Genomic DNA, 15,358 nt, shown 5'->3' on the forward strand with positions numbered 1-15,358 from the left:
TCAAGAAGATGCAATAAATGTTTGACAAAGACCTAGAAGAATTAAAGAACAAACAAACAGAGATAAACAATACAATAACTGAAATGAAAACTACACTAGAAGGAATCAATAGCAGAATAACTGAGGCAGAAGAACGGGTAAGTGACCTGGAAGACAGAATGGTGGAATTCACTGCTGCAGAACAGAATAAAGAAAAAAGAATGAAAAGAAATGAAGACAGCCTAAGAGACCTCTGGGACAACATTAAATGCAACAACATTCGCATTATAGGGGTCCCAGAAGGAGAAGAGAGAAAGAAAGGACCCAAGAAAATATTTGAACAGATTATAGTCAAAAACTTCCCTAACATGGTAAAGGAAATAGCCACCCAAGTCCAGGAAGCGCAGAGAGTCCCATACAGGATAAACCCAAGGAGAAACATGCTGAGACACACAGTAATCAAATTGGCAAAAATTAAAAACAAAGAAAAATTATTGAAAGCAGCAAGGGAAAAATGACAAATAACATACAAGGGAACTCCCATAAGGTTAACAGCTGATTTCTCAGCAGAAACTCTACAAGCCAGAAGGGAGTGGCATGACATATTTAAAGTGATGAAAGGGAAGAACCGACAACCAAGATTACTCTACCCGGCAAGGATCTCATTCAGATTTGATGGAGAAATCAAAACCTCTACAGACGAGCAAAAGCTAAAAGAATTCAGCACCACCAAACCAGCTCTACAACAAATGCTAAAGGAACTTCTCTAAGTGGGAATCACAAGACAAGAAAAGGAACTACAAAAACAAATCCAAAACAATTAAGAAAATGGTAACAGGAACATACATATCGATAATTACCTTAAATGTGAATGGATTAAATGCTCCAACCAAAAGACACAGGCTCGCTGAATGGATACAAAAACAAGACCCATATATATGCTGTCTATAAGAGACCCACTTCAGACCTAGGGACACATACAGACTGAAAGTGAGGGGATGGAAAAAGATATTCCATGCAAATGGAAATCAAAAGAAAGCTGGAGTAGCAATACTCATATCAGGTAAAACAGACTTTAAAATAAAGAACGTTACAAGAGGCAAGGAAGGACACTACATAATGATCAAGGGATCAATAGAAGAAGATGATATAACAATTATAAATATATATGCACCCAACATAGGAGCACCTCAATACATAAGGCAACTGCTAACAGCTCTAAAAGAGGAAATCGACAGTAACACAATAATAGTGGGGGACTTTAACACCTCACTTACATCAATGGACAGATCTTCCAGGCAGAAAATTAATAAGGAAAAACAAGCTTTAAATGACACAATAGACCAGATAGATTTAATTGATATTTATAGGACATTCCATCCAAAAACAGCAGATTACACTATCTTCTCAAGTGCGCATGGAACATTCTCCAGGATAGATCACATCTTGGGTCACAAATCAAGCCTCAGTAAACTGAAGAAAACTGAAATCATATCAAGCATCTTTTCTGACCACAACGCTATGAGATTAGAAATCAATTACAGGGAAAAAAACATAAAAAACACAAACACATGGAGGCTAAACAATACATTACTAAATAACCAAGAGATCACTGAAGAAATCAAAGAGGAAATCAAAAATACCTAGAGACACATGACAATGAAAACACGATGATCCAAAACGTATGGGATGCAGCAAAAGCAGTTCTAAGAGGGAAGTTTATAACAATACAATCCTACCTCAAGAAACAACAAACATCTCAAATAAACAATCTAATCTTACACCTAAAAGAACTAGAGAAAGAAGAACAAACAATACCCAAAGTTAGTAGAAGGAAAGAAATCATAAAGATCAGAGCAGAAATAAATGAAACAAAGAAAACAATAGCAAAGATCAATAAAACTAAAAGCTGGTTCTTTGAGAAGATAAACAAAATGGATAAACCATTAGCCAGACTCATCAAGAAAAAGAGGGAGAGGACTCAAATCAATAAAATTAGAAATGAAAAAGGAGAAGTTACAACAGACACCGCAGAAATACAAAGCATCCTAAGAGACTACTACAAGCAACTCTATGCCAATAAAGTGGACAACCTGGAAGAAATGGACAAATTCTTAGAAAGGTATAACCTTCCAAGACTGAAGCAGGAAGAAACAGAAAATATGAACAGACCAATCACAAGTAATGAAATTGAAACTGTGATTAAAAATCTTCCAACAAACAGAAGCCCAGGACCAGATGGCTTCACAGATGAATTCTATCAAACATTTAGAGAAGAGCTAACAATGCTTCTCAAACTCTTCCAAAAAACTGCAGAGGAAGGAACACTCCTAAACTCATTCTATGAGGCCACCATCACCCTGATACCAAAACCAGACAAAGATACTACAAAAAAATAAAATTACAGACCAATATCACTCATGAATATAGATGCAAAAATCCTCAACAAAATACTAGCAAACAGAATCCAACAACACATTAAAAGGATCATACACCACGATCAAGTGGGATTTATCCCAGGGATGCAAGGATTCTTCAATATACGCAAATCAATCAATGTGATACACCATATTAACAGACTGAAGAATAAAAACCATATGATCATCTCAATAGATGCAGAAAAAGCTTTTGACAAAATTCAACACCCATTTATGAAAAAACTCTCCAGAAAGTGGGCATAGAGGGAACCTACCTCAACATAATAAAGGCCATATATGACAAACCCACAGCAAACATCATTCTCAATGGTGAAAAACTGAAAGCATTTCCTCTAAGATCAGAAAGAAGACAAGGATGTCCACTCTCACCACTATTATTCAACATAGTTTTGGAAGTCCTAGCCACGGCAATCAGAGAAGAAAAAGAAATAAAAGGAATACAAACTGGAAAAGAAGAAGTAAAACTGTCACTGTTTGCAGGTGACATGATACTATACATAGAGAATCCTAAAGATGTCACCAGAAAACTACTAGAGCTAATCAATGAATTTGGTAAAGTTGCAGGATACAAAATTAATGCACAGAAATGTCTTGCATTCCTATACACTAATGATGAAAAATCTGAAAGAGAAATTAAGGAAACACTCCCATTTACCACTGCAACAAAAAGAATAAAATACCTAGGAATAAATCTACCAAGGGAGACAAAAGACCTGTATGCAGAAAATTATAAGACACTGATGAAAGAAATTAAAGATGATACCAACAGATGGAGAGATACACCATGTTCTTGGATTGGAAGAATCAATATTGTGAAAATGACTATACTACCCAAAGCAATCTGCAGATTCAATGCAATCCCTATCAAACTACCAATGGCATTTTTTACAGAACTAGAACAAAAAATCTTAAAATTTGTATGGAGACACAAAAGACCCCGAATGGCCAAAGCAGTCTTGAGGGAAAAAAACGGAGCTGGAGGAATCAGACTCCCTGACTTCAGACTATACTACAAAGCTACAGTAATCAAGACAATATGGTAATGGCACAAAAACAGAAATATAGATCAATGGAACAGGATAGAAAGCCCAGAGATAAACCCACGCACCTATGGTCAACTAATCTATGACAAAGGAGGCAATGGTATACAATGGAGAAAAGACAGTCTCTTCAATAAGTGGTGCTGGGAAAACTGGACAGCTACATGTAAAAGAATGAAATTAGAACACTTCCTAACACCATACACAGAAGTAAACTCAAAATGGGTTAGAGACCTAAATGTAAGACCGATACTATAAAACTCTTAGAGGAAAGCATAGGAAGAACACTTTGACATAAATCACGGCAAGATCTTTTTTGATCCAACTCCTAGAACAATGGAAATAAAAACAAAAATAAACAAATGGGACCTAATGAAACTTAAAAGTTTTTGTGCAGCAAAGGAAACTACAAACAAGACCAAAAGACAACCCTCAGAATGGGAGAAATATTTGCAAACGAATCAACAGACAAAGGATTAATCTCCAAAATATACAAACAGCTCACGCAGGTCAATATTAAAAAAAAAACCCAATCAAGAAATGGGCAGAAGACCTAAACAGACATTTCTCCAAAGAAGATATACAGATGGCCAAGAACCACATGAAAAGCTGCTCAACATCACTAATTATTAGAGAAATGCAAATCCAAACTACAATGAGGTATCACCTCACACCAGTTAGAATGGGCACCATCAGAAAATATGCAAACAACAAATGCTGCAGAGGGTGTGGAGAAAAGGATAACCAGCATAGTAACTAGGAAATTGGGCTGGGAGCCTTATGGACCGTGACAATATACCATTTCCCTGAAAGATAACGATTGGTACAGAACAGACTAAGTCAGGTGACCTGAAGATATACTGGGCTGCACCTAATGGAAGTTCTTGGCTTAATTCTCACCTATGACTTTAATAATATTGCTAGCTATGTTATTTGCATTTTGCCTGTTTTACAAGATTGTTTTTTCTTGCATTACCAAATGTGTGACTGAGCCTCCAACAAAAATACATAGTTTTATATGAGATCAATGATTGTAATACTGTAACTCTAGATATGGGAAGATACAACAAGAGGGAATTTTCCTGGACCATAACAGATTAGTAAGACAGGTGGTCCAGAGGCCTTAGTTACTGTTAAAAGACCTAGTCCAGTAATAGCACACTGAGTGGCCTATCAGCGAAATCTTTGCCAGACCTAGGAATGAGCCTTCCTAGCACCATGGGACAAAATGGTCATGAAATGCCGCCCAAATCATGGTCGAATTTATGACCATGAGGAGGCCCTGTCAACTACAAACTGGCACTTGCCATTGAAACTTACCATCTCCCTTTACAAGGATTAAATCATGTGCTGCTGCAGCTGACTTTCAACACCCCCTGAAAGGAGTTCAGGGTGGAGAGCAGAAATGAGGCATCCTGTGCTTTGGGAAAAGCAGAATAGGTCTTCAGATAGTTAGATATTTTCAGGACCGGTTTTATGAGCCAATTCTTGTATCTCCTCATATCTAGAAAAGCACTAAAATCCTTCATGGTGACGTCTGCTCATCATGACTAGCAGAAACCTTCTGCAAAAAAAATATGTGCTTGATTGCATGCATTCCGCCTTCACCAAAATCACATATATACTGACTGACCTTCCCCCCTACCTCTCTGGAGCAGTTTCTCAGAGCTATCTGAAATGCTTTCTCCCGAGCTGCATTCCTCATTTTGCCCCAAATAAAACTTAACTCGCAACTCTCACATTGTGCTTTTTTTTTTTTAAGTCGACAGAAGCAAACACTCTAGTGGTGAGAGACACACCGTTAAATAAACACAAAACATGTCAGATGGTGTAAGTGCTGTGGAAAAAATAAATGTACCTTAATAAACGTATATTATTAAGTGAAAGAAAACAATCTGAAAAGGCTACATACTGTGTGTATTCTGGAAAAGGCAAAACCATGGAGAGAGTAAAAAGATCAGTGGTTGCCAAGGGTTCGGGAGAAGGAGGGACAGATGAACAGGAGGAACACAGTGAATTTTTAAGGCAGTGGAACTATTCCGTATGATATATGTCATTATACATTTGTCAAAACTCATCAAGTATTACACAGTGAACCCTAATGTAAACTATGGACTTTAGTTAATGTATTAATACAGTCTCACCATTACAACAAATGTACTTTACTATCGCAAGATGTTAATAAATGGAGAGCTGGCAGAAGGAATTAAGGGGTATATGGGAACTCTGTTCTTTCCACTCTTTTTTCTATAGACCTGAAACTACTAAAAAAAAGTCTATTAATTAAAACACATACACACACACACACACACACACACACACACACATACACAGGACAGGAAGTGCAATGTGTATGTGTTGGAGGTGGGGTAGTTTGCCTTGGGAGTTTAGAGTCTGGGAGATGAGGGGATGACTTGAGTATTCTGAGCTTCTTAGGGTGACAGAGCCATATATTGGGATAAACAGTAAATTGAGGTTAGTGATGACAGCCTCAAGACAGAAAGGTGATGAGAATGTGGTAGGGTGGAGGCTTTCTGGGGCTGCTTCCTGATAATGGTGATGATGATGCCATGGTGGGGGCATTCTTATTAATGGCAACAGACTTTATGCTCTCCCACAATCTGTGAAATTTATTGAGATTTCTGGCCTATAAAACTGGAGAATATAGCAAACCCCCTGCACTATCCTCCTTCCTTTTTCAAGTGGTAACAAGTACTTCAATCTGTTCTTAGTTTTGTATTTGATATTTAAATATTCTTTATGGGAGTGTAGCTATTCCTACCAAGAAAATAGGTTTTGAAATCTTCACTCTTTTGAGTATATTTACTTTTATATGAAGGCAAACGTTCCCAGGAGCCGTCTTCACATTTCTTCATGAACTGGTCAAAGAGGAGTCTTAAGTCCTTGCTCCAGCTGGGGTTGGGGAGAGCATGGTCCTTAGGAATGACTTTCTCAGTAGAAAACCACCTCTAAAAGAAAGGAAAAAACGGAGAGTAATGGGAGGTACATCCTATTTCATAACATATTCTCTTATTTTCTAAGACTATCTTGCTGCTTTTCCTCTTCCCAAAAGCTTGTTGTTTTGAAGTGGAAACAAATTTCTAGGATCACCTGGTCCTCCCTCCTTGGGAGAATTGGGAGATTGAGAGAGGATAAATGATTTGCTCAACGTCATCCAACTAGCCATTGGCAGAGTTGGTATTAAGCCCAGGTCTGCAGACCCCCTTCTTTTTTTTAAACCTTAATCAAGCACAGGTGAGCCACGTCAACTACAAACTGGCACTTGACATCCACCTCTACAAGGGTTAAATCATGTGCTGCTGCAGCTGCTGATTTTCAACACCCCCTGAAAGGAGTTCAGGGTGGAGGACAGAAATGAGGCATCCTGTGCTCTGAGAAAAACTGGCAGAAAAGGTCTTCACATAGTTAGATATTTTCAGGAGCTGATTTTATGAGCCCAATTCTTGTATCTCCTCATATCTAGAAAAGCACTAAAATCCTTCATGGTGACGTCTGCTCCTTGTGACTAGCAGTAACCTTCACTAGAGACTAGCTTGATTGCATGTACTCCCCCTTCACCAAATCACATATATAGTGACCTTCCCCCCTACCTCTTTGGAGCAGTTTCTCAGAGCTATCTGAGATGCTGTCTCCCGGGCTATAGTCCTCATTTTGCCTCAAATAAAACTTAACTCGCAACTCTCGTGTGGTGCATTTTTTTAGTCAGCAGCCAGCAACTGGTGATAAAGAGAGATGAAGGACAGACAGTTTTCCTCCATGTAAAAAGTGTTACCAGTAGGAAACACACAGGAAGCCAGAGCACAGGGGAGAGGTATTCATCTCAGATTGGGTATTCAGGTAGGGGTTCTTTGACTTGAATCTTCATTAGACAAGCAGAAATTAGCCAGATAGAAAGAGTATTGTAGGCAAAGGAACACTGTGTGCAAAGGCAAGGAGGCATGAAACAGTTTTGAGGGGCCTTACAACAACCATATGAAGTAGGTACTAATTATTATCCCCATTTTACAGATGATGAAACTAAGGCCTCAAGGAAGCTTGGTATTGTTTCAGTACAAGGGGAGGAGCAGATGGCTGCAGAGACGTAGGCAAGGGCCTGATTGTGCGAAGCTTCCACACTAAGTTAACTGGTTTGAATTGCATCTGCAGTGCTCTTGGAGGGATTTTGAATAGGGGAGTGACAAGATCAGATTTGGCCATAATACGAAAGATAGTGGGAGTGATTTCAAGATTGGAATCAGAGGGCCCTGTCTAGAGGCTACTGGAATAATGCAGGTGAAAAATTATGAATGCATGAAGCATAACTTGGTAACTATTTGGATAAGGAGAGTGAGGAAAGAGGAAAAATGCAAGAGCCAATCTCAGGTTTCTGAACTGTTCAACGGAGTAGGTGACAGAGCCAGATGCCAAGAAAGAGAATACAAAGAAAGAGGAGGAGGGGGTTGGAGGGGAAAAGTTCTTGGTGTCATAATAACCACAGCTTCCACCACTGCTACTTTTCTGTAGCACTCAGCACTGCTACCACTCCAGTGCTCACACAGCAGATGGAAAGGTACATGGGCCCTGGAGGACTTGGGGGACAAAGTGTCACCTACAAAAGAGCTGGACAAAGCAAATGCCCGTCGGCACCAGAAAGGAAAATCAGTTATTTTGACTTCTGCAGAAATCCTGGAACATTAAGATCACAGAAGCTATCAACTCTGTGGCATTCTACTTCCAGGCACCCTTATCAATTCATTCAGATTCAATGTACCTACAACACTTGCACTACATGCCAGGGTACAGGGAGGTGCTGTTATTGTGATGGAAGAACCAGCCAACCAGCCTTCTGCTGACCTCTGGGCTGGCTCTGATCCTGGCCTGATGGTAAGAATTTAGGGAGCCTGTCCCAAGAACTCTATGAAACTAAAAACTTCCTGGCTAACAAAAGGAAGTCTTGAATTCGTGAGGGGAAACATGAGTAGGGCTGAGACCACTCCACTCCCTAGCTCAGTATTTGTACCTTTGTTTTTTCCTATGGTTTTGGATTCGCTTATCCCTTCAGACTTTCAGCTCAGAAAATTTGGGAAGGAAAGAAAAGAAAAACAAAAATTTTTAACCCACTTATTATCTCTCCATCTTAATATAACTAATGGTAAAATTTTGATATATTTCCTCCAAGTTTTTTTTTTTTTTTTAATATTTATTTGGCCGTGCTGGGTCTTAGTTGCGGCATGTGGGATCTTTGTTGCCACGTGCAGGATCTTCAGTTGAGGCATGAGGGGTTGCAGCATGAGGGATCTTTTAGTTGCAGCACGTGGGATCTTAGTTGCAACATGTGGGATCCCGACCAGGGATTGAACTCAGGCCCCCTGCATTGAGAGCTTGGAGTCTTAACCACTGGACCACCATGGAAATCCCTCCTCCAAATTTTTTTAACTACAGCTTTTCTTAATATACTTGTAATCTCAGTAAGAAATATAATTTTTCTTTTGCTTCATTACTTAAAATTCTTTAGCGTTCACTTTCTCATGCCCTTAATCTCAGTTATCACCATTTTCAACAGCAGAAAAATTGTCCTTTAAAATGATATACTATAATTTACTTAACCATTTAAATTGTACATGTAAATTGTTTCCAATCTTTTCCTGCTTTAAATGAAAAGGATCATTGGAACACTGAATATAGTCTTTTCTCTACTTTGGATTATTTCCTTAGAATCCAGTCCCAATCATATAGTTTTTCTTTTTTTCTCTTTTTATTTATTTTTCAAAGCTATTACTCATGTGCCTATTCTTGCCATCAAATTCCTGTATGCACTGATGGCTTTTTTTTTTAAAACATCTTTATTGGAGTATAATTGCTTTACAATATTGTGTTAGTTTCTGCTGTATAACAAAGTGAATTAGTTACATGTATACATATATCCCCATATCCCCTCCCTCTTGCGCCTCCCTCCCACCCTCCCTACCCACCCCAATCATGTAGTTTGTAAAGTACATAAATTCTGGAAGTAACCTAACACACACAATTAGTCATAAATTAATATGTATTGACTAATACCTGTCAATTAAGAGGTAGAATAGGATGTGTAAGCTTTGGAGTTGTGAATTTGGGCTTAGCGCATCCATAGGTCTCATCTTAAATAGGGAACTCTAGGTTTGATCAGTTCTAGCATCCTTTCATGGACCAGTGCAACAGAGATAATAAAGGCTCTTAGGAATTAGAATGACTCCCTTGACCCTGGGCTCTCCTACCTGATTGTAACTTTGAAAGTCTGGGGGATTCAGCTAAATGCAACAATCTTTTTTTTTTTTTCCCCCTTTTTTGGCACTGCATGGCATGTGGGATCTTAGTTCCCTGACCAGGGATCAAACCCAGGCTTCCTGCAGTGGAAGTGCAGAGCCTTAACCACTGGACTACCAGGGAAGTCCCGCAATGAACTTTTTTGAGCCCTACTATATGCTCTGGTTCTGTGCCAGGAACAGGTAATACAAAGAGAGAAGACTTAGGCCCTGTCCTCAAGTGACTGCTGCCTCGAGTGTGAAAAATGTTACAAAAGAAATAGAAACAGACATAGAAGGAGTGACTTTCAGGGAAAACTTCAAAAAGATGAGGACTGACACAGTGATTTCTAAAGTATGAAACGTTCACTAAGGAAAGAATAGGAGGGCTGCTCCAAGCAAAGGCACAGAGAGATGGCGAACTGCTAGGATTTCAGTCTTCATAGATGAAAGGTGCAAAGAGAACAGCAGCAAGATAGGGATGGCAAAGCAGTAGAGGGATGACACTACAGTGGCTCTTTGGCTTTAACAAAGGCTTAGATTTCATCTTCTGGGTTAATGTTTCCAAAGGCCAATAGGAAAGATGATTTTAGCTGGCACAGGACAATGATATATGTATTTTTAAATGAATATTATATCAATAAAAGGACATAAATAGCACATCACACTTCGGATTTCATAAATGTTATTGCTTAGGATGAAGCTAATTAAAGAAAGGAGTCTTTAAAGAATCATGAAGGTGGTACTTGAGTGGCAAAGTACTTTTTCCATTATGGGGAGGCTTAAGGAGTTTTAAGCAAAGCAGTAACATGAACTTAGGTTTTAGAAAGCTCCCTCTGATGTAAAGGATGAATTGTAAGGTGAGAAGCAATGGTAAGGAAACCAGTTAAAAGACTGTTGTAAAGGTCCAGGAGAAATGTGGTCAGAAGGTGAACTAGGTAGAGAGGAATGAAAAAGATTTAAGAGATATTTAGGATATTGGGACCAAGGATTGTGGCGTGGGTTTGATCCCTGGTCACGGAACTAAGATCCCACATGCCATGCAGTGCCAAAAAAGGGGGAAAAAAAAAAAAAGATTGTTGCATTTAGCTGAATCCCCCAGACTTTCAAAGTTACAATCAGGTAGGAGAGCCCAGGGTCAAGGGAGTCATTCTAATTCCTAAGAGCCTTTATTATCTCTGTTGCACTGGTCCATGAAAGGATGCTAGAACTGATCAAACCTAGAGTTCCCTATTTAAGATGAGACCTATGGATGCGCTAAGCCCAAATTCACAACTCCAAAGCTTACACATCCTATTCTACCTCTTAATTGACAGGTATTAGTCAATACATATTAATTTATGACTAATTGTGTGTGTTAGGTTACTTCCAGAATTTATGTACTTTACAGACTACATGATTGGGGTGGGTAGGGAGGGTGGGAGGGAGGCGCAAGATCATGGGGGAAGAGAAAGTAGAAGAGTTTTGGATGATTCCTTACTTGTGGTTTGAAGGTTGGAGTGGAAAGAAGGAAAAGAAACAGGAGGTTTTCGTTAGTGTTCATGTACACGTCAGGAGGCGGAAAGTAGGAGTGAAACCATTAATTTTAGTTTGGGGCATGCTGAGTTTGGGACCACAGATGAACACTATGATGTTGTGAGAAATAAAAATGAAAGTTTCAGTCCAAGGAGATGAGAATTAAGAGATACTTGAAGTAAAGGCACCTGTAAATTCACAGCATAGACTCTGTGCATGAGGGATAAATGTTAGGGATAATCACTATTTTTTGTTGCCCTGAATAGAGGAGAGGTCTTGCTAGATCTTTGATTATGTATTTTTCAAGTGGGACTTAAGTTACAACTTTTTAATGTGTCTCTTTTTAAGATTCAGTTACTGAACCAAAAGAAGCATGATTTGTAAGCCCTGTAAATACTACTGTTATAAAGCCCGTAAATACGTTAATATAAATATTCTCAACATAGATTATAAGACACCAACATATTAAAGAAACGAATCTGTCTTTGTTGTGAGATTAGCACAGGGCATTTTATTTTCCAAAGTGCACGATGGTACAGGATTAATAACCGATCTGCACTCATTATTCTTTAAAAGTAAGCTGGCACAGGCTCCTTCTCTGGGCTTCGGTTCTGCGGGAGACGCAGCAGAGCCCGCGTCGTCGCTTCCTGGCGAGCTTGAGGGGGCCACAGGGCCTTGTCCTACCGTAGTGGTCCGCCGCTGGCTCGCTGGTTCGGGAGCAGGGCGCTGCAGCCACCCCATCCCGGTCAAGGTGTTGGGTAAACAGAAGCCCCAGAGTATCGGGAGCCTGCAACCCTTCGCCTGGAACGGCGGTTCAGGCGTGAACCGTGCTGACGGAGGATGGCAGCCTCCGGGGTGGAGAAGAGCGGCAAGAAGACCGAGAAGAAACTTGCTGCTCGAGAGGAAGCTAAATTGGCAGGCTTCATGGGCGTCATGAATAACATGAGGAAACAGTGATTTAAATCCACCACCCAACTATAGTTGAATCTACAGTCTACCCAGGGATTTATACCCAGGGTCAACTTGAAATCACGCTGGGAGGGACTGACTGCAGAACCTTGTTGACAAGCTACATAAATCCAAAGAAAACACTGTGTGATGTGATCCTTATGGTCCAGGAACGAAAGATAGCTGTTCACTGTGTTGTCCCTGCTGCAGCCAGTTATTTTTTAAACTTAATGTTCACAACTAACATGCTTGAATTAAAGTCCTTTGAAGTAAAACTCAGAGATGCTGAACCTGACATTATTAAATAACTTGTGGAATTCGCTTATAGCATTAGAATTTCTGTGAATAGTAACAACGTTCAGTCTTTGTTAGATGCAGCAAACCAGTACCAGATTGAACCTGTGAAGAAATGTGTGTTGATTTTTTCAAAGAACAAGTCGATGCTTCCAATTGTCTTGGTATAAGTGGGCTAGCAGAGTGTCTAGACTGTCCTAAATTGAACGCAACTGCAGATGACTTTATTCATCAGCATTTTACTGAATTTTATAACTGAAGAATTTCTACAACTTGATGCCAGGCGAGTTACACATCTCCTCAACCAGGACACTCCAACTGTGAGAGCAGAGGATCAGGTTTACGACGCTGCAGTCAGGTGGTTGAAATATGATAAACCTAATCGCCAGCCATTTATGGTTGACATCCTTGCTAAAGTCAAGTTTCCTCTTATATCGAGGAATTTCTTAAGTAAGACAGTAGAAGCTGAACCACTTATTCAAGACAATCCTAAATGCCTTAAAATGGTGATAAGTGGGATGAGGTATCATCTCCTGTCTCCAAAGGATTGAGAAGAACTGGTAGAAGACACAAGGCCCAGAAGAAAGAAACATGACTACCGCATAGCCCTATCTGGAGGCTCCCAACCACAGTCTTGTAGATATTTTAACCCAAAGTTGAAAAGAGAAGTATATTCTGCACGAGCCTGGAAGTGAGACTGTAACTTTAGAATTCTCTTTTGATGTCTTTGTTCTTATAAATGGCCCATACTTAATGCTCTTTTGTATATTCAACCACAAGTTTTTAGACTTCAAGTGGAAAAATTTAAATAACTGAGGAAATAACTGCCAATAAAAATATCCTCATTCCATCAATGATTACTTATTCCCTAAAGCTAACACCATTAGAATTCCATTACAATATTTATTAAATGTTTCTATTAGAAGTGCCAGTCTCTCCTTTCTTTTTGCTAAAAACTTCACCTTAAAATTTTTTAACCGTTTACTATTACTTATTTTAATATAAGTTGGTTGTCTTTATTATTTCTAATATTAAAACAATCAAGGAAGCTGATTTCATTATAAATTATTATTAGTTACCTTGACTCTGCCAAAGTGAACATTATTTCATTATTCAATTCAAGCAGACTGCTTAATAATAAGGACTGTATAGAAATTGTCTTAACATTCTTGAACTTGGGACTTCCCTGGTGGTCCAGTGGTTAAGAATCTGCCTTCCAATGCAGGGAACACGGGTTGGATCCCTGGTCTTGGGGAACTAAGATCCCACACGTGGTGGGGCAACTAAGCCTGTGCACCACAACGAAAGATCCCGCGTGCCGCAACTAAGACCTGATGCAGCCAAAAATAAAATAAATCAATATTTAAAAAAAAATAAAAATTCTTGAACTTAACATTTTCAGAGATGTTAAAATGGTTTTAACTATCATTAAATGGGATCCACTTGTGTGTGTCCTTTACGAGTCCAAAATGATTATTTTCATTGAACTGATCTCATTCAGAGAGGACAATTTAAGCAGTACTACTTAATTGAATTATTTAGAATTAAGCCAATATCCCTATAAACTATTATCTTTAGATATTCCTTGGATATAGCTGGTGAGAGGCAGCAAATATTTGTATTAATTGCTGACTGAAAAATGATAAGACAGAATATCTTAAGTTTTTCTAGTAGATAAGTAAAGCAGTAGATAAACTAGTAGTAGAGAACTAGGATTAAACCCTTGTTAGAGACGTGCTCTTCTCCTGAGGGTATAATGTAATGGTTAGGAGGCGGACTGCTTAGGTTCAGATTCCAACTGTACCACGTGTTTTCTATGTGACCTTGCTTAAGGCACAACCTTTCTTTATTAATATTAGTAGCAGCTGTATTCCTTGACCTGCTGACATGACTCAAGCATCCTGCACACTGCTTCAAAACGGGTCACCCCACCTAGAGGGGGGGTGGGAGGGAGGCTCAAGAGGTAGGAGATATGGGGATATATGTATACGTATAGCTGATTCACTTTGTCATACAGCAGAAACTAACACACCATTGTAAAGCAATTATACTCCAATAAAGATGTTAAAAAAAAAAAACCAACAAACGGCGTCACCCTCCTGTGCAGTTTCTTACGGCTTGAATCTCAGGACTGAAAGATCCGGTGACCCCGTTAACATTGATGCCTCTTGGAGCTGATGTTAGCTTTTATTCTGAGGTCAGTCGGATGAGGAAATGGATAAACAGCTGAACATATCCATATCACAGGGTTGTTCCTGACGGAAAGTCCCACCCCTCTGTCCACTTCCGCCGCTCCGCGCCCGGGACTTACCCGCGCGAGTACCGGGTCCCTCGCTGCGGGGGACGCGCCTTCCCGCCTGCCGCGTAGGGCCCGGAGCGTGCGCAGTGCCGCGGTGCAGCTCCTCAGCATGGCTCCGAGCGTGCGCGGGGCTCCGGCCGCCGGAAGCGCGGCGGCTGGCTCGCGGCCGCGGCAGAGGTCAATTCACCCAACCAGCCACCCAATGGCCCGCTCTTCCTCTTTAACTTAGGGGAGCGGAGGGCGAGGCCTGGCGCGCGGGGTGGGGGCGGGGCGTGAAGGCAGCGGGGGCGTCGGTCTTTTCTTCCGGTTAAATCTTAGGCCCTCCTCGGGCGCCGGAGCCACTTCCGGAGCAAATGTCAAGCCTCGAGAGGGCGCCTGGAGCGGCGCGCGCGGCGCCGGCGGCTCGGCGGCCTGGGGAGGACGAGGAGGTCTGAGAGGGTGGGTCCGCGGCTACAGCTCACGGCCCTCAGCCCCTCAGCCCAGGCGGCCACGCGCTACTAATGAGGATTCAATGGCTTTTTTCCCGTCTCGCGCCGGCCGACCGAATTCTGTGCTCTCTGTTCC

General features: G+C 40.5%; 1 protein-coding gene across 3 annotated transcripts in view; it reads right to left on the reverse strand.

The window, feature by feature from the left end:
* The window catches only part of THEM4 (thioesterase superfamily member 4), a 41,347-nt gene extending 26,311 nt beyond the window's left edge, over positions 1–15,036 (reverse strand). For 2 of the 3 annotated variants that reach the window (XR_009007663.1, XR_450611.2), the window contains exons 1-2: positions 14,807–15,036; positions 6,285–6,426 (exon numbers count right to left, since the gene is read on the reverse strand). Coding sequence is in view for 1 of the 3 variants with exons in the window: in XM_007178078.2 (XP_007178140.2) it covers positions 6,285–6,426; positions 14,807–14,905 (241 nt within the window). In the remaining 2 variants the exon portion in view is untranslated. The remainder of the gene's footprint in view (positions 1–6,284; positions 6,427–14,806) is intronic. The other variant, XM_007178078.2, reaches the window with a different exon arrangement.
* Between the last annotated feature and the right edge of the window lie 322 nt (positions 15,037–15,358).

The sequence above is a fragment of the Balaenoptera acutorostrata genome, chromosome 1 (assembly GCF_949987535.1).
Source record: "Balaenoptera acutorostrata chromosome 1, mBalAcu1.1, whole genome shotgun sequence".
NCBI lineage: Eukaryota > Metazoa > Chordata > Mammalia > Artiodactyla > Balaenopteridae > Balaenoptera > Balaenoptera acutorostrata.